Below are 24,969 nucleotides of genomic sequence, written 5' to 3'. Positions count from 1 at the left end.
ACTGAGCTATATAGCTCTTTTTCAGAAGCGACCTTGTCACAAATGATTGCCCAACGAAGTGGCTTATCATGTGTAAATGTATCTTAGCCAATCGCTCTAAACGAATGTTTTTAAATGCGGAGCTGAAAATCCCAGAGGGCCCGGAGAAAAAGCCACGCGACCACGGAGGAGAGAGACGCGCAAACTCCAAATGTACGGGCGTCAGGGACGGGCTCGAACCCACGACGTGCCGTGCACCAGGCGAGGTTGTTAACATCTCGCCACCGCGCATCGCCCATTCACCCTCCCCGCACCATCGCAGGCAGCCGCCCACACGGTCGGCAAGTACAAGCGGCAGCGCTACGTGACCAAGGATGGAAAGTGCCGTGTGCGGTTGGGCCACATCCAGGACAAGATGCGCTTCCTCTCCGACATGTTCACCACCATCGTTGACCTCAAGTACCGCTGGTTTCTCGCCATCTTCACGCTCTGCTACCTGCTCACGTGGTTGCTTTTCGGGCTCGTCTACCTGCTCATGGCGCTCATCCGAGGCGACCTCGACCCCCAGGAGGGGCACCAGGCGTGCTTCGACAACGTGGACGGCTTCCTCGGAGCACTGCTCTTCTCCGTCGAGACCCAGCGCACGATCGGGTACGCCGACTGCCAAGAGCCGGGCCGTCCGACTGAACACGGCTGTAGTGATTGCGCCGAATTCTGAGTTTGCTGTCCGCGGAGTTTCTGTGCCCCCCCCCCCCCACCACCTTGCTCGCCCGTCACCCCCCTCTCTCCGTTCAGCGTTTTCTGCACGGGGCTCGTGCCAATCTAGTTACTACTCCGGCCCTCCGGTGCGTGCCGGAGTAGTAAACTAGTCGCCACGTTTTCGATCACGTGACAAACCCTTGCTAAATGGCTGCGTCGGGTCGGTGGCGGGTAAAACGACGGCACACAATCTCGATTTGAAGCTTTCGCGACTGCAGGAATCAGCTGCTTGAGCAGTTTTTCTCTCGCTGTGGTTGTCCCACCTGATGACGATTGCTTGTGTTGCGATCGAAACGCCGTGATCTGTTATTATTTTTCTACCTACGTGACTTTACCGAAAGAACCGAAGAGTACGGCACACACATTTTATTGCGATCCAACACAACACAACAACACAACAACAGCACAACAACAAAAATCTTTACTACTTCCGCTGCACGTTAAAGCGATCGTCGCCTCCGTTCTGCCCCCAGGTACGGCACGCGGTCGGTGACGTCACAATGCCCAGAGGGAGCCATCTTGGTGATGGTGCAGTCCATCCTGGGCTCGATCATCGACGCGCTCATGGTGGGCTGCATGTTCGTGAAGATCGCGCGGCCCAAGAAGCGCGCCGAGACGCTCGTGTTCACGCAGCGCTGCGTCGTCTCGCAGCGCGACGGCCACATCTGCCTCATGTTCCGCCTCGGCGACCTGCGCGACACCCACCTCGTGGGCCCCAACATCCGCGCCAAGCTCGTCCGCTCGCGCCAGTCCCAGGTGACCGCCGCCGCCGCCGTCTCCGTCTCCACGAAAGAGACGGCGGCGGCGCGATGTTGTTACATTTTATTATTCTTCTTTATCTCATTCCTCTTCGTCTTCTTCGTCTTCTTCCTTATCTTCCTATGTTCCTTCTTATTTTCCTTCTTATTTTCCTTCTTCTTTATTTTCCTTCTTCCTTATCTTCCTATTTTCTTTCTTCTTTAGCTTCTTAGTTTCCTTCTTATTTTCCTTCTTCTTTTTCTTCTTTTCCTTCTTATTTTCCTTCTTTTTCTTATTCTTATTTTCCTTCTGCTTTTCCTTCTCATTTTCCTTTTTATTTTCATTCTTCTCTTCCTTCTTAATTTCCTTCTTCTTTTTCTTTTTTTCCTTCTTATTTTCCTTCTTCTTTATCTTCTTCTTTATCTTCTCCTTCATCTTTTCCTTCTTATTTTCCTTCTTCTTTATCTACTTATTTTCCTTCTTTAATTTTTCTTTTTTCTTTATCTTATTCTTGATCTCCCTCTTATTCTCTTTCTTCATCGTCTCCTTTATCTCATTAATCTTCCTCTTCTTCTTAACTTCTTCGCGATCGTCTTCCACTTCCTCTTGTTCTTCTAGCAGAGACGTGGGCAACCCGCAGCTCCGGAGCCGCGTGCGGTGGCTCTTTAAGGATCGCTTCATGACGTTGTTTATTAAGGACCCACCATGCATTGCGACTCGTGAAATATTGAGGTTTTTTTTTACCCTAATATTTTCCTTTCAATTGTCCCATCATTTCAATTGCCCTGTCATTTCAATTGCCCTGTCATTTCAATTGCCCTGTCATTTCAATTGCCCTGTCATATCAATTGCCCTGTCATTTCAATTGCCCTGTCATATCAATTGCCCTGTCATATCAATTGCCCTATCATTTCAATTGCCCTATCATTTCAATTACCCTGTCATTTCAATTGCCCTGTCATTTCAATTGTCTCGTCATTTTAATTGCCCTGTCATTTCAATTACCCTGTCATTTCAATTGCCCTGTCATTTCAATTGCCCTGTCATTTCAATTGCCCTGTCATTTCAATTGCCCTGTCATTTCAATTGCCCTGTCATTTCAATTGCCCTGTCATATCAATTGCCCTGTCATTTCAATTGTCTCGTCATTTCAATTGCCCTGTCATTTCAATTGCCCTGTCATTTCAATTGCCCTGTCATTTCAATTGCCCTGTCATTTCAATTGCCCTGTCATATCAATTGCCCTGTCATTTCAATTGCCCTGTCATTTCAATTGCCCGGTTATTTCAATTGCCCTGTCATTTCAATTGCCCTGTCATTTCAATTGCCCGGTTATTTCAATTGCCCTGTCATTTCAATTACCCTGTCATTTCAATTGCCCTGTCATTTCAATTACCCTGTCATTTCAATTGCCCTGTCATTTCAATTGCCCTGTCATTTCAATTGTCTCGTCATTTTAATTGCCCTGTCATTTCAATTACCCTGTCATTTCAATTGCCCTGTCATTTCAATTACCCTGTCATTTCAATTGCCCTGTCATTTCAATTGCCCTGTCATATCAATTGCCCTGTCATTTCAATTGTCTCGTCATTTCAATTGCCCTATCGTTTCAATTGCCCTGTCATTTCAATTGCCCTGTCATTTCAATTGCCCTGTCATTTCAATTGCCCTGTCATTTCAATTGTCTCGTCATTTCAATTGCCCTGTCATTTCAATTGCCCTGTTATTTCAAATGCCCTGTCATTTCAATTGCCCTGTTATTTCAATTGCCCTGTCATTTCAATTGCCCTGTCATTTCAATTGCCCTGTCATTTCAATTGCCCTGTCATTTCAATTGCCCTGTCATTTCAATTGCCCTGTCATTTCAATTGCCCTGTCATTTCAATTGTCTCGTCATTTTAATTGCCCTGTCATTTCAATTGTCTCGTCATTTCAATTGCCCTGTCATTTAAATTGTCTCGTCATTTTAATTGCCCTGTCATTTCAATTACCCTGTCATTTCAATTGCCCTGTCATTTCAATTGTCTCGTCATTTCAATTGCCCTGTCATTTCAATTGCCCTGTCATTTCAATTGCCCTGTCATTTCAATTGTCTCGTCATTTCAATTGCCCTGTCATTTCAATTTCCCTGTCATTTCAATTGCCCTGTCATTTCAATTGCCCTGTCATTTCAATTGCCCTGTCATTTCAATTGTCTCGTCATTTCAATTGCCCTGTCATTTAAATTGTCTCGTCATTTTAATTGCCCTGTCATTTCAATTGCCCTGTCATTTCAATTGCCCTGTCATTTCAATTGTCTCGTCATTTCAATTGCCCTGTCATTTCAATTGCCCTGTCATTTCAATTGCCCTGTCATTTCAATTGCCCTGTCATTTCAATTGTCTCGTCATTTTAATTGCCCTGTCATTTCAATTGTCTCGTCATTTCAATTGCCCTGTCATTTAAATTGTCTCGTCATTTTAATTGCCCTGTCATTTCAATTACCCTGTCATTTCAATTGCCCTGTCATTTCAATTGCCCTGTCATTTCAATTGCCCTGTCATTTCAATTGTCTCGTCATTTCAATTGCCCTGTCATTTCAATTGCCCTGTCATTTCAATTGCCCTGTCATTTCAATTGTCTCGTCATTTCAATTGCCCTGTCATTTCAATTGCCATGTAATTTCAATCATCTCGTCATTTCAATTGCCCTGTCATATGAATTGACCTGTCATTTCAATTGCCCTGTCATATCAATTGCCCTGTCATTTCAATTGTCTCGTCATTTCAATTGCCCTGTCATTTCAATTGCCCTGTCATTTCAATTGTCTCGTCATTTTAATTGCCCTGTCATTTCAATTGTTTCGTCATTTCAATTGCCCTGTCATTTCAATTGTCTCGTCATTTTAATTGCCCTGTCATTTCAATTACTCTGTCATTTAAATTGTCTCGTCATTTCAATTGCCCTGTCATTTCAATTACCCTGTCATTTAAATTGTCTCGTCATTTCAATTGCCCTGTCATTTCAATTGCCCTGTCATTTCAATTGCCCTGTCATTTCAATTGCCCTGTCATTTCAATTGCCCTGTCATTTCAATTGCCCTGTCATTTCAATTGCCCTGTCATTTCAATTGCCCTATCATTTCAATTGCCCTGTCATATCAATTGCCCTCTCATATCAATTGCCCTGTCATTTCAATTGCCCTGTCATTTCAATTACCCTGTCATTTCAATTGCCCTGTCATTTCAATTGTCTCGTCATTTCAATTGCCCTGTCATTTCAATTGCCCTGTCATTTCAATTGCCCTGTCATTTCAATTGTCTCGTCATTTCAATTGCCCTGTCATTTCAATTGCCCTGTCATTTCAATTGCCCTGTCATTTCAATTGTCTCGTCATTTCAATTGCCCTGTCATTTCAATTGCCATGTAATTTCAATCATCTCGTCATTTCAATTGCCCTGTCATATGAATTGACCTGTCATTTCAATTGCCCTGTCATATCAATTGCCCTGTCATTTCAATTGTCTCGTCATTTCAATTGCCCTGTCATTTCAATTGCCCTGTCATTTCAATTGTCTCGTCATTTTAATTGCCCTGTCATTTCAATTGTTTCGTCATTTCAATTGCCCTGTCATTTCAATTGTCTCGTCATTTTAATTGCCCTGTCATTTCAATTACTCTGTCATTTAAATTGTCTCGTCATTTCAATTGCCCTGTCATTTCAATTACCCTGTCATTTAAATTGTCTCGTCATTTCAATTGCCCTGTCATTTCAATTGCCCTGTCATTTCAATTGCCCTGTCATTTCAATTGCCCTGTCATTTCAATTGCCCTGTCATTTCAATTGCCCTGTCATTTCAATTGCCCTGTCATTTCAATTGCCCTATCATTTCAATTGCCCTGTCATATCAATTGCCCTCTCATATCAATTGCCCTGTCATTTCAATTGCCCTGTCATTTCAATTACCCTGTCATTTCAATTGCCCTGTCATTTCAATTGTCTCGTCATTTCAATTGCCCTGTCATTTCAATTGCCCTGTCATTTCAATTGCCCTGTCATTTCAATTGCCCTGTCATATCAATTGCCCTGTCATTTCAATTGCCCTGTCATTTCAATTGCCCTGTCATATAAATTGCCCTGTCATTTCAATTGCCCTGTCATTTCAATTGCCCTGTCATTTCAATTGCCCTGTCATTTCAATTGTCTCGTCATTTCAATTGCCCTGTCATTTCAATTGCCCTGTCATTTCAATTGCCCTGTCATTTCAATTGCCCTGTCTTTTCAATTGCCCTGTCATTTCAATTGCCCTGTCATTTCAATTGCCCTGTCATTTCAATTGCCTTGTCATTTCAATTGCCGTGTCATTTAAATTGCCCTGTCATTTCAGTCATCTCGTCATTTCAATTGCCCTGTCATTTCAATTGCCCTGTCATTTCAATTGCCCTGTCATTTCAATCATCTCGTCATTTCAATTTCCCTGTCATTTCAATTGTCTCGTCATTTCAATCATCTCGTCATTTCAATTTCCCTGTCATTTCAATTGTCTCGTCATATCAATCCTCTCGTCATTTCAACCGTCTTATAATTCCAATCGTCTCGTCATTTCAACCGTCTCGTCATTCCCAATCGCCCCACGTCACTCCCTCCAATCGCCCCATCACTCCAATGGTCTCGGGCGGCAGGAGGGGGAGTTCCTGCCGCTGGAGCAGTCGGACATCAACCTGGGGAGCGAGACGGGTAGGAACAGCCTCTTCCTCGTGGAGCCTCTGCTCATCTACCACGTGATCGACGCGAGCAGCCCCTTCTGGGAGTTCTCGGCGGAGTCGCTGCAGCGCGAGGAGTTCGAGATCGTCGTCATCCTGCAGGGGACGATAGAAGCCACCGGTACGAGCTCTGAAACGCTGACCAATTAGAGGCCGTCCATAAATTTGTCTGTCCGCCTGATGGTGCCGGTTGTAATTACTGGCGAAACGTCGTACTACAGATTGTCAATGTTGTGGCTTTGCTCTCCAACACACCGGTGGTGCTAAACTAGCAACAAATTGGCCACGTTCTGTTTACGTGATAAAACATCACTAATTGGCTGTGTCGGGTGGTGGCGGGTTTAACGACACATATATATTTACGAGAGAAACCCCCAAACAAACCTTTATTGTGGATGATATTGGTCGCAAAAGCCTCCATGCGTGCGAAACTCATTTGACATTCCAAGAACCGACCAAACATCCTGATTTGGCCACAATACTCTCGACTATCCAACGGCTGCCTCAATGTCCTGAAACGTCGTGATTTATTTGATTTTTACCTACGTGACTTTGACCGAAAGAACCAAAGAGTATGGATTCCTGCAGTCACGAAAGCTTCAAATCAAGATCATACTATTCATATTCTTAGGTTTTTTTTTTCGGTTAAGTCACGTAGGTAATAAAAAAAATTTAATAAAATTTTAATACAAATTTTTTTTATTTAATATTTTTTTTACCTACGTGACTTTACCGAAAAAACCTAAGACCATGAATCCTTGCAGTCACGAAAGTTCAAATCTAGAATCAAAATCATACTACCACTCCGTGTTAAACTGGGCTTTTAACGTCCCAGCAAACACGCGCACACTCCAAGGCAAGCGAAGCAGCAACGACATCGTCGAAACGGTCAATTCGAACGTAACGCGCTCCCCCACCCATCCCACCCAGGCATGACGTGCCAGGCGCTGACGTCCTACACCAACGACGAGATTCTGTGGGGTCATCGCTTCGAGCCGGTGATGTCGCTGGTGAAGGGCGCATTCAAGGTAACGGGCTTTGCAGTGAAAACGAACACGGAGCCGGAGAGGATTTTTTGGTAAAGTCACGTAGAAAAAAAAATAATAATAAAAAATAAAAATAAATGAAAATAACTAAATTAAATCACGATGTTTTGGGGGCAACACAAGTCCTCGTCTTCAGGTGGGACCGTCACAGCCAAATTTACTGCATCATACAGTAAATTATTATTCTTCTTGGTTCTTTCGGTAAAGTCACGTAGAAGGGAAATAATAAAATAATAAAAATAATAAAATACAATTATATTTTGTATTTTATTACGTATCATAAAATAATACAAATTAAACATAATAAAATACAATTGTATTTTGTATTTTATTATGTTTTCTTTTTATTATTTTATTATTTCCCTTCTACGTGACTTTACCGAAAGAACCAAGAAGATTAATAATTTACTGTATGATGCAGTAAATTTGGCTGTGACGGTCCCACCTGAAGACGGAGACTTGTGTTGCCTCCGAAACGTCGTGATTGAATTTAGTTATTTTCATTTATTATTATTTTATTATTATTATTTTACCTACGTGACTTTACCGAAAAAACCTAAAAGTATGAATCCTTGCAGTCACGAAAGCTTCAAATCTAGAACCGGAGAGGATTCTTTTGCTTGTTTTTGTCCGAGTAACTTTTAGCCTCCAGGTTTTTTTTTAAACCCGGCGTGAGTTAGATGCATATTCACGGGGTGGAGAATGAAAGACGACGAGTGGAGTATAAAGCTCTCGGTGTGACGTAGCGCCATTCACACAAGTCCCTCTCACCTCGCTTTACAACACAATCCCCCGTAACATTAAAACTAAGAAGGTATACGACCCCTACACTGACGGATACGCAAGGGAAAATAAACGTGTTTCAAGACGAACCCTAAAACCCTCGACTGACGGAACGTCTCTGAAGGCATGAGGATTTTAAATAAACAATTGACCAACATCTTCTTGGTTCTTTCGGTAAAGTCACGTAGAAGGGAAGTAATAAAACAATAAAAATAAAACATAATAAAATAATTCTCACGGTTGTCATTCAGACTCTGTCTTCTCGACCTGTTCTTCACCTGAGGACGGCTGCTTGCGTTGTGGCCGAAACGTCGTGAGAATTATTTTATTATGTTTTATTTTTATTATTTTATTACTTCCCTTTTACGTGACTTTACCGAAAGAACCAAGAAGATGAATCCCTGCAGTCACGAAAGCTTTAAATCGAAATGGACCAACATTTATTGCGAATTAATAATAAAAAATAATCAACCTCACCGAGATGGAACTCTTTCCGCATCTCCGCAGGTGGACTACAGCTGCTTCGAGAACACGTACGAGGTGAACTTGCCGACCTGCAGCGCCAAGGAGATGTACGAGAAGCAGCAGGCGGCCCTCGGCCTCATCTAACATCACCGCCGGACGGCAGGGGCCACTCAGAATGGGTCAGTGGGGCGGTCGGGAAAAATTGGCCATTTGCCACTTTTGCCCCAAACAGGGCCCAACAATTCGCATGGACTTTCCAACAGACCTGTTCTTCACCTGAGGACGGCTGCTTGCGTTGTGGCCGAAACGTCGTGAGAATTATTTTATTATTTCTAGATTTGAAGCTTTCGTGACTGCAAGTATTCATATTCTTAGGTTTTTTTTCGGTAAAGTCACGTAGGTAAAAAAATAAAATTGTAACTATTTTATTTTTATTTTACTTTTATTAATTTTTATTTTTTTTACCTACGTGACTTTACCGAAAAAAAACCTAAGAATATAATTTTATTATGTTGTATTTTTATTATTTTATTATTTCCCTTCTACGTGACTTTACCTAAAGAACCAAGAAGATGAATCCCTGCAGTCACGAAAGCTTTAAATCGAAATTTAAATGGTTATTTTTGGTGAGGGTGGTTTAAGGCCCCCCCCCCCCCCCCCCCACGTGACATTCTGTGTTCTGGGCCTTCCCAAGAGCCTCGAGGTGACCCTGCTGGAAGGTTCCACCAATGCTATTAAATCGACTGGAGTTGGGACGATTCGTCAGTTAGGTCAATGAATGAGTCAATCGGGTCAAGTCGTCGATAAAAAGGTGGCCACCCCAACATTCCGTCTCCCAAAGGTGAGAAACCCCTTTACAAGCTCCACACATCATCTTCCTCGGAGGTCAGAATGTGGAGTTTGCACCACTGAGAGTTCAAATCCGGGTTTTCTGTTGCCCGTGATTGAACTGTGTTCTCAATTGTCGTGAGTTGATTGCTTTGTTTCAGCCCCGTAAACAATGACTGTAGAAAAACACCACCCACGAAATTTAATGTGGCTCTGCACTTAGCTTTGAAAATTAATTCTACTTTTGGTCTAACTGTCGTATCACAAACATTACTCACGGTGGGAGGCGGGTGAGAAATGACAGTGTCGCCTGATGTCATTAAGAGGTCACTAGAACAGATTTCAGATGTGATCATGTAATGTCGACTTCCACGGATTGTTCTCCTGTTCTCTCACACAGGGTGATGTACTTCTCTTTTAGAGTTCAAAAATAGATTCTTCATATTCTTTGGGTCTTTCGGTAAAGTCGCGTAGATAGGTTCAAATTAATAAAAACAACTGCGACGTTTCGATCACAACACAAGCGATCCTCATCAGAAGGAACAAGTATAACCCGTAAAAACAAAGTTTTTCACTATAAATCCTTTATATGCGTGGCGGCTAGAGTCCTCTCGTCCTCTGGCTTGAGATGGCTGCCACCTATGGGTCAGATGATTGCATTGCACAATTAAGCAATTGGTAATTAAATATAATATTTTTGTCCTAAAAAGTGTAAAATTTTGGAAAAACAATTTTCACGAACATTAATTGTCACACACAACGAGTCTGTGTGCAAAATGTCAGCTCGATTGGATCACGGGAAGTGGGTTAAAAAACGACCGAAAAATTTGCACGGTCGTAAGCAACCAAGCGAACTTAATATAAAGAATTTAAAAAAGACGGCGATCGCTTGTGTTGTGATCGAAACGTCGTAGTTTTATTTTATTTTATTGTTATCATTTGAACCTATCTACGTGACTTTACCGAAAGACCCAAACAATATGAATTCCTGCAGTCACGAAAGCTTTAAGTCAAGATTTAGATTTTAATGTACTACTTATGTATTTACTGTTTACTATTAAACGACTATGTTTATTTTACCAGGTAACACCCACTGAGCTATATAGCTCTTATTTCAGAAGCTCAACGAAGTGGATTATCGTGTGGAAATGTATAGCAACCAAATACTCTAAACGCATGTTTCTAAATGCGGAGGGAAAAACCGGAGTACCTGGAGAAAATCCACGCAACCACGGGGAAAATATGCAAACTCGAAATATGTAGGCGTCAGGGTCGGGGTGAAAGCAAAATATAGTAATAGGTTTTTACCCTTTCAACAAGGGTAACAAAAAAAGGGTAAAACCCTATTACTATATTTTGCCACTGGTAAAGGAGGTCTCATAGTGTAAATGCTAACCCCGAGCTCTCAATACTCTGATAGTGCGCTGTTTTTGAGTTGTACGCCTTTTGGCGTCATCTGGTCCAACACCAATGGAGACTAGGCTCTAAGAAAAGCTGTCTCGGGTGTGGACCAATCAACTTCAAGGACAGTGCATATCATTATCATGATCAGAGTTGTTTCTTTTTGTTAAATCCTTTATATTAAGTGCACTTGCTTGCTTGCGCGCTTACGACCGTGCAAATCTTTAGGTCGTTTTTTAACCCACTTCCCGTGATCCAATCGAGCTGACATTTTGCACACAGACTCGTTGTGCGTGACAATTTCTTTTCGTGAAAAAAATTCCAAAATTTTACACTTTTTAGGTAAATTTTTTTTATATTTAATTACCAATTGCTTAATGGTGCAGTCAATCATCTGACCCATAGGTGGCAGCCATCTCAAGCCAGAGGACGAGAGGACTCTAGCTGCCCGTTTCAAAGACCAATGTGGGCTGGGTTGTGGCCCATTGAACACGCATATAAAGGATTTATAGTGAAAAACTTTGTTTTTACGGGTAATTTTTTTTGCATTTTGACTGCTTGTGTTGTGGTTATTGCAAACATGATCCCTTGTATAAAGGTGTGAGTTTTTGTACCAGTTGAAAGGGTACAAACTATTACTACTAGGATATGAACACTTTCGTATGCTAAAATTATAAGGAATGTATTTGACTTGTATTGACTTGTTTACCCAAGACAGCCTTGCTGAGTCTCAACACTCTTAGTGTTTAGCATGTTGGAGTACACTGGAGTATCCATGGAATACCCATACATGATTGGGTAACAGATAACGATGCACACCAAAAGTCAATAATCGATTGCTGTACTGCCACATGGCCACCTTGGAATCTACCAAGATTACACACACAAATGTACAATACTTTATTACTAGTTGTAAATAATAATACAAACATTTAACATGTGTACATTAGCCACTGAGTGTAATCTCCATCTCGATATATATAAAAGGCAAAATTGTGAATATGTGTCTGTTCAAAATGTTTAGCGTACTTCCCAACATGCAACAAACTTTGCCATGTGGGTACTTTCCAGACTGTACACCATGCAAAAATTATGAAAATACACTTTAGTTTTTTTTGTGGGAGGGGGGGAGCTCAAAAATGCATATATTTTTTGCACAGCAACTGAACTGTGACGTTAAATCTGTCACGTGACCCACACACGTGGAAGCGTAACGCATTGTAGTGTAGCGGGTAGCGCGCTGTGCTACGAACTTGGCGATCCGAGTTCGATTCCCGCTCACGGCCACCACCGGTAACGATGATTCAGCCGCTCCTGTGCCTCCCCTAGGTCGACTCAGCCTCTAAACGAGTAACTGGTGTGGTGTGTGAACATCGCCACTGGGGAGACAAAGGCGGCCGGGCGTGGTGGATCCAAGTCCCGGGCGAAGCCGGGGTAGTACAGCTAGTGAATTTATAAAAGCGAATAAAACATTTCAGACTGTAATTATCTTTTATTACCTCCTGCTATCTAGTATTTATTTGCGCTGTTAATAAAATTGAGATTGTTTATGTGTGTGACTGTTTAGAATCGTCGAAGATGGTTCATCCAAGATAACAGATTAAATGTTCATCTTTGGCCTCACTCCCATCACCATTGGCATAGATAGTTTTCAGTCCAGACAGGATATGGCTTGAACGCATTTTTAGTTGCATCCTTATTACTTGATTTCTTTCGGCACGGTAAAAAAACGTGTCGATGAACCCTCCACCACCCGACATCCAATGAATAAATTTGGCACGGGGACAAAACGTGGCAATGTATTTATGCTTCAACACCACGAGCGTGTTGCTGAAGAACGGTATGGTCATTCATCTCCCTCCCCTTCGCACGTGAAGGGCTCACAATCGATGCCATCACAACCACCCCTCTATTTAAGGAACGAAACAGGATTTCACCACAAATTTGTCTGTCCGCCTGATGGTGCCGGTTGTAATTAGTGGCGAAACGTCGTACGGCAGATTGTAAATGTTGTTGCTTTGCTCTCCAACACACCGGTGGTGCTGAACTAGTAACGAATTGGCCACGTTTTGTTAACGTGACAAACCTTAAATTTCGATTTTAAGCTTTCGTGACAGCAGGGATTCATCTTCTTGGTTCTTTCGGTAAAGTCACGTAGAAGGGAAATAATAAAATAATAAAATTATTCTCACGACGTTTCGGCCACAACGCAAGCAGGACGGCTGCTTGCGTTGTGGCCGAAACGTCGTGAGAATTATTTTATTGTTTTATTTTTATTATTTTATTACTTCCCTTCTACGTGACTTTACCGAAAGAACCAAGAAGGTGACAAACCTTACTAAATGGCTGCGTCGGGTGGTGGTGGGTTTAACGACACATTGATATTCATGCCAATTCGTTACTAGTACAGCACACCGGTGTGTTGGAGAGTAAACCCACTACAACATTTACGAGCACCGTTACATTTTGCCAGCAATTACAACAACCAGCATCATCAGGCGACAGCCAGATTTGTGTAAACATCCTCTTATTCTTTGGGTCTTTCGGTAAAGTCACGTAGATAGGTTCAAAGGAAATAATAAAAACTACGACGTTTCGATCGCAAAACACAAGCGGTCGTCTTCAGGAAAAAGGGGGGTTAGCTTCTAAAGGCAAACTGTTTATAAGGGTTTGAAATGGGCGTAGTACAAATGTCAGCAACCAATTTTAATGCAAGTGGTTATCCACCAATCAATCATCCTCTTGTTTCGTAATGTTGATCACATTACTAATTGGCTGTGTCGAGTGGTGGCGGGTTTAACGACACGTTTATATTGACGCGATCTAACCCTTTTCTCTCCAAAAATTAAACCCTGCGTTATGAAATCTGTGTTACTTTTTAAATCCTTTATATTAAGTTCACTTGCTTGCTTGCTTACGACCGTGCAAATCTTTCGGTCGTTTTTTAACCTACTTCCGTGATCCAATCGAGCTGACATTTTGCACACAGACTCGTTGTGCGTGACAATTTATTTTCGTGAAAATTTTGAAAAAAAATTTCGAAAATTTTCCACTTTTTCGGAAGAAATTTTTTTTTCATATTTAATTTAAAAACCAATGTGATAAAAATGAAACGCTTACTCAAGAAAAACAGAAATGGATAATAAAATAAAACCGATGCCACGCATATAAAGGATTTATAGTGAAAAACTTTGTTTTTACGGGTTAATTTTTTTTAATGAAATGCATGGCCATCTTCTGGAAGACGGTAGATGTCAATAAAACTCGCCGGAATTCATCTTCTGGAAGTGGAATACTGCAACGGCGCTCCGTCCAATGCACAATAACAAACGCAGGAAGATTTCTTCTGGAAGACGAAGATTCACCCAATAAAGCGATAATAATCTTCCGGAAGAAGAAGTTGACATCAAACGGCGGACGTTTGATTCTGGAAGCAGAAGACGCTGCTAATAAAACACGAATTCCTCTTCCGGAAGATGACACTTCCAGTTTAAACCGCTGGCTATTGGCTTCTTGAAACTGAAGAACATTTCGATAAGCTTTCGTGACTGCAGGGATTCATCTTCTTGGTTCTTTCGGTAAAGTCACGTAGAAGGGAAGTAATACAATAATAAAAATAAAACATAATAAAATTAAATGTTTTTTTTTCTAGATTTGAAGCTTTCGTGACTGCAAGGATTCATATTCTTAGGTTTTTTCGGTAAAGTCACGTAGGTAAAACATTAAAATTAATAAAAATAAAAATCACGACGTTTCGGTTTCACCTGAAGACGGAAGCTTGTGTTGCCTCCGAAACGTCGTGATTTTTATTTTTATTAATTTTAATGTTTTACCTACGTGACTTTACCGAAAAAAACCTAAGAATATGTTTTATTTTTATTATTTTATTACTTCCCTTCTACGTGACTTTACCGAAAGAACCAAGAAGATGAAGAACATTTATATAGCTTCTAGATTTGAAGCTTTCGTGACTGCAACGATTCATATTCTTAGGTTTTTTTCGGTAAAGTCACGTAGGTAAAAAAAATTAATAAAAGTAAAATAAAAATAAAATAAAAATATAATATAATATAAAATAATACATTTTAATTTTTTACCTACGTGACTTTACCGAAAAAACCCAAGAATATGAATCCTTGTGTTGCCTCCGAAACGTAAGAAGAAGCTCCTTTCCCAATTAAATAACTCTACCGGAAGAAGGCTGCGGCAAGCCTCTACCAATAAAACGCGGTGCGATCTTCCAGAAGAGACCCTGTCCCATCGCGAGATTTCCACTCTCGCGAGATCTCAACTCTCGCGAGACTTCGCCTACATCCGGATTTCGTCTTCACCGAGAGTCGAGGGCCTTTGAAAAGCACCACCACCATCTCCACCACTTCGGGTCCTGCGTTTACATTTATCTCAATAAAGAGGTTCGATAACACCACGCGTTAGCTATCAGACGCGGGGGGAAGGTTATTATCGTTTATTTGAAGCTTTTGTGACCGCAGGAATCAATACTCGCTGGGTTCATTCGGTAAAGCCGCGTAGATATTAAACAAATTTAAAATAAAATAAAACGACGTTTCGGTCGCAACACAAGCGTCCGAATTCAGGTGAGGAATACAAATGTATCTGCTGTTGTGGCTTTATATAGGCACGGGAGAGGGTAGGGAATGGACGGGGGGAGGGTGTTTGGCTGTAGGAGTTCACAGGAGAGATGGGGGGTGGGAGGGTTATCTACATGACTTTACCGAAAGAACCAAAGAGTATCGTCATTGTTATTGTTGTTGTTTGTGTGAAGGGATTTGCTCTGTCGACGCGGCTGGGGATGCTTACGAAGCGATTGAGAATGAGGAGGGCGAGCGGCAGAGTTGAGGGGAGGACCGCGGCGATTTGACGTCCGTTGATATCGGACCACGAAGCGGTCGGTCTCATCCAGCGGTGGAGTGACAACGCCACGTTAACCCGATACAACTAATGGATCGATTAATGCCACTGTTGTTTTTGTTCTCTTTGTATGTGTGGAAGTTTGTTTAGGGCCTATACTTGCCCCCCCCCCCGACTCTGTAGCCCGATAGAGGCGCATACGTTCACCGTAACGTTGAACAAAAACAAATTACAGTATTGGAAGCTCAAGGCAAAATCAATATTTCAAGCGAGATAATCTGTATCACTGTTATTAGATTTTGGTGGGTATTTGATATATGATTTCGGTTATATATTTCCAATTAATGGGGGTTCACAATGAAAAATATATTAACTTGTTTTTCAAAAGCTCTACAGAGAAAACATAAGCTTGTATGTCATTTAAAGAAAAATAACGATAGAAGTAATGTTAATGAACAGCCCTTTGTCTATCCAATGCGGAATGAAGACTATCCTTGGTGCGTCGGTTGTAGGTTTGTTTCACCACCACACTTCAACACGCTGGTCAGTACGGATTGGTAGGGATGGTGGCCCAGAAACCACAGTGGGAATATCGCTTGCCACTTGTCAGCCGTGGCCATTCAACAAACTCTGTCGCCAAGTTCACATTGCAGTGCGCTCACTGCAGGTCAGTTTTGATGCAGAGTATTGTTTTTGAAATTCAAATATTGACAAATCTGCACAGCCAAGACATGGTCAATTACTTTAGATGTCTTAATTTATGCTTAAATTGTCACCCGTGTTGTGCAGGTCCATTTGATTCAGGATGAATTTGGAGCGGGTCACCAATGAAGACAAGCTCAGCCTCTGCAGGAAATACTACAGAGGTAACGACGCGAGTGTGAAAATGACGTCCATGTCTTCTTGTTCAGTTGCCCGACACCTCACCAATAAAAGTGAACACGTCACCCCAATTCGCTCCAGTCAGTGCTGGATCAACATCTCGATCCCACCACCTTCAAGATTCCTCCATGGATTCGTCATTGCCTACCTCTCCTCGTATCGCATTCTACTTTCCTCTATGCACACTGCTGCACCATTCAAGGCCTTCTGTTGAAGCTTTCAGTCAAACGTCACTCAGTCGGTTGCTCATTCTCATCCATTGCCTATGGCTGCCTCTATCAACAAAATACATTTGCCCACCATTTCATTACGGCATCTTGAGAGGTGGTCATGTTTAGAAACTCTGTACATCCAAACTTTGTTGTTGTGTATTTTAAGGACCGGTTGAAGCATCTGTCCCGATCAAGCAATCACGGTTATTTTCGTGAGCACACCCTGCCACAAGCAGCTGGTCCATTGTTACGCACGGAGTGAAGGAAAGTGAGACCATCAGTGGTTTGCAGAACACCTATGTCAATCTGAATGTGGTGAAAGCTAAATGAATGCGTTTTCCATTACGCGTTTGGGTATTGTCTTGTCCATGCTGAACTCTGGGCTCTGGAAAATCCTTACCGACACACTTTCCGTTACTTTGCGAATTCACGATTCAACACAATGGGGAACACAGATGTGTGCCATTTTTTACTTTTTATGTACCGTTTTACCACCAAGATGTACCCAAGGCTGCTCATTTGTGTGGTACTATTGTGCCGTTTCATCATTGGCCATAATCTAACGACTGCTGGATGAGCATAGTTGGCATGGTTGACTACGTACGGTACAAAATAAGTTCAACACATACATTAAAGGTCTCGCTAAGCTGGTCACCATCTCAGTCCAGCGATGCAGCAATTGTACTAGGCCTGCACACCAGCTGATTTCATTGCTGCTTATCCACAGTGGGCCTCTGCTTGGGCACTTTCACTCCTTTGTCTGTTCATAGTAAGTTTTAGCAAAGTAATGATTATATTCTTGGTTCTTTCGGTGAAGTTCTTTCGGTAAAAGACTTTACCGAAAGAACCATGAATATGAATCCCTGCAGTCACGAAAGCTTTAAATTAAAAGTAATGATTAATTCAGTTGTCGAGCTTTTGTTGCATCTGTAACATCCATTTACTGAAAGCATATCAATTGTATTTTGATAACTATTAAACTGTACTTTGTAGGCATTGATGAATTTATCCTGGCTAAATTTTTCTGGGAAAAAAGACCCATGCGTTGAAGTTATCTGATAGGGATAAATTATATTTTGAAAGGTGCTTTGTCCTGTGAATGATGCCACCGCCGTGGCTGCACATCACGCAATAAACACTTGCATAACGTGTTTGCTTAGCTCTTGCTGACGTTCGGATTTCTGCATTTGGGGATATGAGCGGTAATCCCGGCTGTCAGCTTTAATACGCATGAAACGTGTGATTCATTCCAAAGCCAAGGTCAGCACTCGGCCAGAGTGAACCGCTCACTTAGGATTAAAAAGCAAGTCAGTCATGTTACTTTGTCGAGCAATTAGTGCATTCTGCTTTTGAACATAATGTGCGACTTTTTTTTGGAATGTTTTGGCGTCCTAATTTTTTGTTTGTGATATATGTATTCCATTTCATCATCCTCATCATCATCAATCAGCCCATGACCAATCCACGACTGGATGAAGGCCTCTACCCAAGTCGCCACCATCCTTCAGTTCCACAATGTGACATTCCATCCCAGCAACTGCAGCAATGTCCTTTTGGGTGCTTTCCCTCTTTTAGCTGTTGCTACTAAATCGTTATTCTAGTTCCTCCGGCGGCTAACGTATCCTGCCCAAACCCAGTTGCTGTACTTTTCTTAACAAGAAAAGATTACCTCATTAACCTGCGTTCCACTTTATCTCTCAGTATAATCCAAACTCATCTCTCCATGTTTATTTGTTCACATTTTAGGTTTTGTTCCATCCTCAGTACGGAACCATGTTTCTTATTAAATGTTTCGCACTTGAAATGGGTTTAGATAATTCAATATAGTGGTGATTTATTCACATATAGGAAACCATTGGTGTACATGTAAACTGTGGCATTTGTATGGACAAACTTTAGCTGACATGGGAATTTTAGTTCCAGGTTTGATATGCACCACATTTAAAGCTCGTGGTAGCCATGAGCAGGCAGAACGGTAATTGATTCTTAAAAGTATCTGCATGGAGCTTTGAGTGTTACCCTGTTTTATGTATAGGATTTCCCGGCTTCCTCCAGTTTCCCAGCCGCAGGGTCCATGGTGGTGCAGCGATATCCATTGTTGTACCGTACTATGCTTTCATGTTTATGCCCTTCTCTATGCCTTCACCAACCATCATTTTTCAGCGTGGTGAAGTATGGTCAACGCCCACGGATCCGCATCCAGCCGTTGATTGACATGTGCATGAACTCTGAAATCCTCCCACGTCAAACACTCACTGGAATGGAATAGGCCAAACATTCCACTACAGGATAAGAATTAAAGGATAAGGATTTGCTTTAGGGTGCCTAAATGCCATCTGACAGTATTTTAGTTTCAAAGAGGGAGGATTGATGAAAGCTTCATTGAGTTTCAAGAGCCTTGGCATAAGCGAGGCTTGCATGGCTATTTTTATAAAGCAATTTACAAACCTACTGAACATGTTAAAATAAAAAAAATGTTTATACTTGTTTTGATACACCAGCTGCGTACGTTTAACAATGGATCATTCTGTCCGCTGGATATTTGAACATTCGTGGAACAGATTGGACCTCAAATTGTCTTAACACCTCGTGGGAGCACGGTGTTCTTCTCTCTACACTGAATATGTTTGAATACTGGCCCAGAGTTGTGACGTCAGCCGAAATCGAGTGATTGACATCTTTTTTAAACTAAATAAGCTATTTGCCGAGCTATGTCCCTACCCAAATTACCGACCGTTTCCAACCGTGGCGAGCTTTCAAGGTGGAATGTGATCAAACAGCATTGTGGTCAAACAGCATTGTGGTCAAGGATGTGTGACGAGCCAAGAAATCATGTCCTGGATAAGTGGAACAAGTCGTCTTGATGTGTCCGTTCATCCTTTGTTGCTTTCTGCAATGGTACGCAGGAGGATTTATTCTGCTGCCCTTCCTCTGGCTGGTGAATTCCATCTGGTTCTTCAAGGAAGCATTCATGAAGCCACAATACCAGGAGCAAGCCGAGATCAAAAAGTGTGAGTGCCATGCCCTTGGGTCTACATTGATTTATTGTTCATGCCATTTTTTTTTCCCTACTTATGTGGGGTCTGCCTGCCTTGCTGCCTTTCTCCACTCATTCATTTTACTGGGACATCTTCATATCCATTCCAGTCCTTCACGTCCTGGTTGTCCACTTGAAACCACCTCTTTCTCGGCCTGCCTCAGTCTTCACCATGGTGCTTCTATGATCATCACCTTCCTTCCGATGTGGTTTTCCTCTCGTCTTACAATATGTCCTAACCCATCGACTCGCCTTACTACCTTAAGTTAAATTACTTAAGGTAATAAAATACATCAAATGTTATAACACATGCACACTAAAAGTGTATTTCTTGTTGCATCCACCACTTTGGTGAATTCCATGGCACGTTGTTTGCTTAGCTTAAATCATTACGCCTAATCCACCGGCTCAGACACGAGCTTTGTACTTGGCAAACGTGGATGAGTGCAGGTCTCTGCCACAGCTGAGCACACTTTTAATTTCGGCACGTCCCAGTCGGGGACATCACAAGTGGACATTGTCAGACCGGAGTATGCTAATGCGCAACATCGCCCTATGTTCACACATGCATTCAGATGTTATAAATAATGAGTTTCAGCACAACCTGTTATCTATTAGCCCCGCAGACAAACACCGACTTTGCTGAGTGTATACAATGTTAGTGGTGAAAATTAATACGATACCGTTTTGGGGATAATTATGAATTTTAATCTTTCATCTGACGACCTTGTGTCTGCATATATGTTTTTAAATTAAAACATTGGTCGCATGCTTAAGTTAGTTCATACTATACAAGGCTAATTTGCATTGCACATGTTGGTTGACATGTAATTCGTGCATTTCACGTTAATATCAGCCAAGGGACAATTTTCTCTAGTAATGAAAATAAAGGCATTTTTATTTTCATGTTCCGCATTTAAATTGGGATGCATCTTCAATCACTCGATCCCGATTGATGGCGAGCCAGTATTTTTCAATGTTTAGGAGATTTTTTTACATTGAAGTGCTTCATTAGCGGCGTAGGTTTAGAATGGTGCTATCATTATTTAAGAGTACTTTGTAAACATTTGGCATAATTGTGGACATCAAGCCATGTAAAAACTACTTACATTAATAATAGGGTGTTAATTCTAGATTTGAAGCTTTCGTGACTGCAATAATTCATACTCTTAGTTCTTTCGGTAAAGTCACGTAGGTAAAAAATATTATTATTAGAATTATTTTATTTTTATTAATTTTAATTTCATTTTTTACCTACGTGACTTTACCAAAAGAACTAAGAGTATTGATAATAGGGTTTCTCCCCTTTTTTCTGACAACAAAACAAATCTTTTTTATAAGGATTCATGTCCGCATTAACCATAATACTTGCAGTCAAAATGCAAAAAAAAAACACACACTGATAATATATGCATTGTCCTTGAAACTGATTGGTCCACACCAGAGACAGCTTTCTTTTGAGCCTCGTCTCATTAACTTGAAATAAAGCACGCGCTTTGTGAAGGGTTTTCATGACCACGATCAAAGTGGGATTTGTGAATATACACTCGCTTTTCTAGCTTCTAAAAGCTACAAACACTTGTTGTGTGTGTTTTCAATGCCTTTGAATCATACCACTTGCAGACGAAAGAGGTTTAAAATAAAAATTGCTCAGTCGCACTGCCCCAAACAAACACACAGGACACGATCGTTGGCGTGCCTCGGTCTCCATGATTCCTTCATTTCCTGATGATCCCAAAAGTTGTTGCCACGCTCCAAACCTGTAAACAAAACCACGCTGCCCCCAATGCTCCAGACCCTTCCTGGCTTCCAATTCAATTTCAGATCAATTTCAAGATTGCGCTTGCTGTCCTTTAAGATGATCCATGGACCCACCCTTGCCTACCACTCCGCTGTTATCTCACTCTACTCCCTTCTATGCATTCTCCCACATCTCCTCTCCTCATCACACTCTACTCCCCTCCTTGCATCTTCTGCTCAAGCAACCCAAGGCTTTCTATCAAAGGCTACAGTCAACCTCAAAGTCTGGGACTCCATTTCCGCAGTCATCCGTGCCTCCTGGTTCAAAACCTTGCTTTTTCTCCCTCTGCCTTTAAGTGACTGCCTCTTTTCAACATAAATGTGCTGCACCGTTTTTTATGCGGTGTATTGAGATCTGATTGCATCCATGCGCCACGTAAATCTACATTGTATTGTAGACGTTCGCAAACAAGATGTATAAACTCGTATGCAGACCCATATACTCGTATAGAAACCCGCACACTGACATTAGAGACCTGTGGACTCGTATAGAAATCCATAGCCACACAACGCAAGGGATTTATCACCGACAGGCGCTATCTGTGCAAAATAAAAATGCCTGACTTTTTCTCACCAGACGCCGCGTTGCCTTTCGGATTCCGTCGCGCTCCCGACGCTGCGTTTACGCCGCACGGCGCGTCGTGAATGTTTCCGTGTGCGCAGATGTGGTCCGCTCGGCGATCGGTGTGCTCGGCTGGACCGTGGTCCTCACTGTGTGGATCTCTATCTACCAGCACTTCCGCCCGCAGTGGGGCGCCACTGGCGACTACATGTCCTTCACCATCCCCTTCGGCATCCCGTGATGTTCGCGAGTTGCCGGCGGCAGGACACCCACCCCCTTCGAGTGCGCACAAGGGCGTTTACACTTGCAGAGAGGGCTCTTGGCATGTTGTTGGCTCAACGGTGGGTCCTCGAATATAGCGGGCTGATTCAGGGGTGGTGGTGGGGTGATCAGGTTTACCAGTTTTATTTTTCATCAATCCATGAAATCTAAATTTATCCCATTCTGCTATTTTTTTTGAACGCACCGTATATTAACACAAGTATATAATAATGAAATATAAACTTACATTTTTTTGTATCGTGAATGCTTGGTTCACAGGTGTGGTGGAGCTAGTGGTGAATCGAAGGATAGCTGAATTAGTTACTGCGTAGTATCGTGCACAACTTGGGACTATCTGGCACACAACGTTACTTGCGCAGTGTGGAGACGCAGCAAACCAGTCGGCACAGCTTTTCATACATTTTTGTTAATGATTGGTTCGTACGATTTTCTACTTTTTTTCTTCTTTAGCTTTGGTTAAATTGTAGGCGTCCCAACAAAAACCCCATTTATATGCAGGATATCGTATACATGCTCACATTTTTGTCCAGGACACACTGTATATATGGGCATCCAGATTCAAGGAAATTCGTGCAAAGGATGTATCCTGCTCAGAGGTCGCAAACGGGTTTTGATTCCTTACCCGTACCCGTACCCGGCCGCACCAGGGTCGCAAACGGGTACGGGTACCTGTACGCTACCCGTACCCTACCCAAAATGAGTGACAAACGGTTACTCACCGATGACTCACGGCCTACCCGTACCTGGCCACACCATGGTCGCAAACGGGTACCCGTACCCGGCCGGGTAGCCGGGTATTGGGTAGGATACGGGTATCGGGTACCCGGTTGCGACCTCTGATCCCGCTTCAGGGTTGGTCACATGCATAGGTGTTCATGTATACAAGGGTCTTTTTTTATGCAAACGATATTAGAAAAATTGGGCACGTTTGAACGTGGATATTTGTGCACTGGGATGTTTTGTGTTCATACTACCGATGCATAATTATTATTGTAAGCTTTTCCACACGTGTGCTTTTTAGATTAGGAAGTATTTGACCTCGTAAGATGCCAGTCAGATTTGGCAGATATCCCAAGTAGCTTACTGCAGGGTAACTACAGCATGCTAACAACGCCCTTTGATTGCCTTGCTGCCTTGCAAGGGATAAAATTTCCTGAATGAACTTATATTTTGCGTGAATTAATTGTGTATATATGGTTTTGAAAGTGTTGCAAACAGTGCAGTGTTTTGTGTTCATACATAACAGTGAAGCTTAGTAATAACCGACGAATTATACAAGCCTTCACAAATGCTCTTTCAGCAAAACAAGTAAATATGCAGCCCTCTTTGGCAATCTACTGTTGGATGAGGGCCTCCTGATCCTGCTTGATGATCAGTGGGTTTGAGAAGGCATGGAGCATAGACTTGTTAGCATAAAGGCAAGGTGAACAAACGCTCTATCTACTTTATTGAAATTACTAAAACGTGCATTTACTGAAATGTTTGGCTTTTTTGAGCATACGTTAATAGACGGTTGAAAAACCTTCCACGTTTATTTGAAGTAATGTGTCCCATATTTTTTGTCATTTCAAGTACTTTCATCTTTGAATAATGTCGTGGTTGAGTTTAAATGCTTCGCGTTTTACTCTCAAATGTCCTCTTGTTATTCCATAAATATGTGTCCGTTTATACTGTGTGGTACACCCAACAGCTTGTGTTTTTCTTAATTTTTAGGATATCAATTGTGGTGTTTTCTTTTGGCGATCTGAAACGTATTGGGACGATTTCGATCTTGTTAATCCAGACGATGTTACTCCGCTGTTCCAATTTCACAGACACTTTGCTTTCGGAAGTGTGTACATTACTGACATTAAATGTTCCCAATGAACAAATAAAGTCGCTTCACATTTGACTGTGAATTGTCATCATTCAAGTTGCAACTTGGAACGACACGCATCGGACCGATACCATTTTCAAATGACTTGGTTCCCACACGTTTTGCCTTCACAAAAATAAACGCAGCCTCAAGTTTTTCAAACCAAATCGCGCAGAATGTGCCTGATCTCATTAGATTTTGTCAGCACAGCAGGTTGGAGCCTGGCGAGACATTCGATTGGTCAGCACCATGCATTAATTCAGGCGTTATCGGCTGGCAGGACAGAAGCGAGCATTGCAGAACTGTCCATTGTACTTCTACGTTCCCCCTGCCTCGAACCCACACAGACCAGCGTGGTGAAGTATGCTCAAATAGCTATCATGACGTGGGGAAGCCTTCATCCAGCAGTGGATTGACGAGGGCTGTAAGTGTACGTGTCTATCGCCTACAATTTTGGCATCCCTTCAAACCTGACCCTCCTATTGCGGTCACGTTTTTCATTTACCAACAGCCACGATCAATACACTGCTGGATGAAAGCCTCCCAAAAGCTGCCACGATATTCGGGGCCGTCCATAAATGACGTCACGCACCTAGGGGGGGGGTTGAGAAATGTGACGTCACATAAAAATGCGCAACTTTAAATAAATATAGAATTGTTATAACAACACTAATTATAGCAACACTCCTACAACATCAGAGTGCAGCGCCACATTAAATACGCACTAA

At 42.1% G+C, this 24,969-nt stretch overlaps 2 protein-coding genes across 5 annotated transcripts; both read left to right on the top strand.

The window, feature by feature from the left end:
* Window positions 1–312: 312 nt before the first annotated feature.
* LOC133342075 (G protein-activated inward rectifier potassium channel 4-like) lies at window positions 313–8,692 on the top strand. The gene is made up of 5 exons (XM_061550995.1): window positions 313–630; window positions 1,212–1,494; window positions 6,139–6,340; window positions 7,150–7,247; window positions 8,556–8,692. Exons 1-5 carry the CDS (start codon window positions 395–397, stop codon window positions 8,655–8,657), a joined length of 921 nt encoding a protein of 306 aa, XP_061406979.1. The 5' UTR covers window positions 313–394; the 3' UTR covers window positions 8,658–8,692.
* On the top strand, window positions 8,671–24,277 carry PSENEN (presenilin enhancer, gamma-secretase subunit). 4 transcript variants are annotated; one of them, XM_061551004.1, is made up of 4 exons: window positions 8,671–8,692; window positions 16,401–16,477; window positions 19,612–19,716; window positions 22,206–24,277. In XM_061551004.1, the coding sequence occupies exons 2-4, from the start codon at window positions 16,417–16,419 to the stop codon at window positions 22,343–22,345; spliced, it is 306 nt and encodes a 101-aa protein (XP_061406988.1). In that variant the 5' UTR covers window positions 8,671–8,692; window positions 16,401–16,416; the 3' UTR covers window positions 22,346–24,277. The 4 variants fall into 4 exon arrangements, with proteins under 4 accessions (XP_061406988.1, XP_061406985.1, XP_061406986.1 ...); XM_061551001.1 differs by lacking the exon at window positions 8,671–8,692 and adding an exon at window positions 14,966–15,154; XM_061551002.1 differs by lacking the exon at window positions 8,671–8,692 and adding an exon at window positions 15,168–15,337.
* Window positions 24,278–24,969: the final 692 nt, after the last annotated feature.

Source organism: Lethenteron reissneri, chromosome 13 (genome assembly GCF_015708825.2).
Source record: "Lethenteron reissneri isolate LAM-NWPU_2019-01 chromosome 13, ASM1570882v1, whole genome shotgun sequence".
Classification (NCBI taxonomy): Eukaryota; Metazoa; Chordata; class Hyperoartia; order Petromyzontiformes; family Petromyzontidae; genus Lethenteron; species Lethenteron reissneri.
This window is presented reverse-complemented; position numbering and strand designations above follow the sequence as displayed.

What these genes read in the sequence shown, in the direction of transcription:
- LOC133342075 (XM_061550995.1), top strand. Translation starts at nt 395, where the DNA reads ATGCGCTTCCTCTCCGACATGTTCACCACCATCGTTGACCTCAAGTAC. An exon ending in GAGACCCAGCGCACGATCGG is followed by an intron (nt 631 to 1,211) that starts GTACGCCGACTG and finishes TTCTGCCCCCAG; the next exon opens with GTACGGCACGCGGTCGGTGA. An exon ending in GGGGACGATAGAAGCCACCG is followed by an intron (nt 6,341 to 7,149) that starts GTACGAGCTCTG and finishes CATCCCACCCAG; the next exon opens with GCATGACGTGCCAGGCGCTG.
- PSENEN (XM_061551004.1), top strand. Translation starts at nt 16,417, where the DNA reads ATGAATTTGGAGCGGGTCACCAATGAAGACAAGCTCAGCCTCTGCAGG. An exon ending in CTGCAGGAAATACTACAGAG is followed by an intron (nt 16,478 to 19,611) that starts GTAACGACGCGA and finishes AATGGTACGCAG; the next exon opens with GAGGATTTATTCTGCTGCCC. An exon ending in GCAAGCCGAGATCAAAAAGT is followed by an intron (nt 19,717 to 22,205) that starts GTGAGTGCCATG and finishes CCGTGTGCGCAG; the next exon opens with ATGTGGTCCGCTCGGCGATC.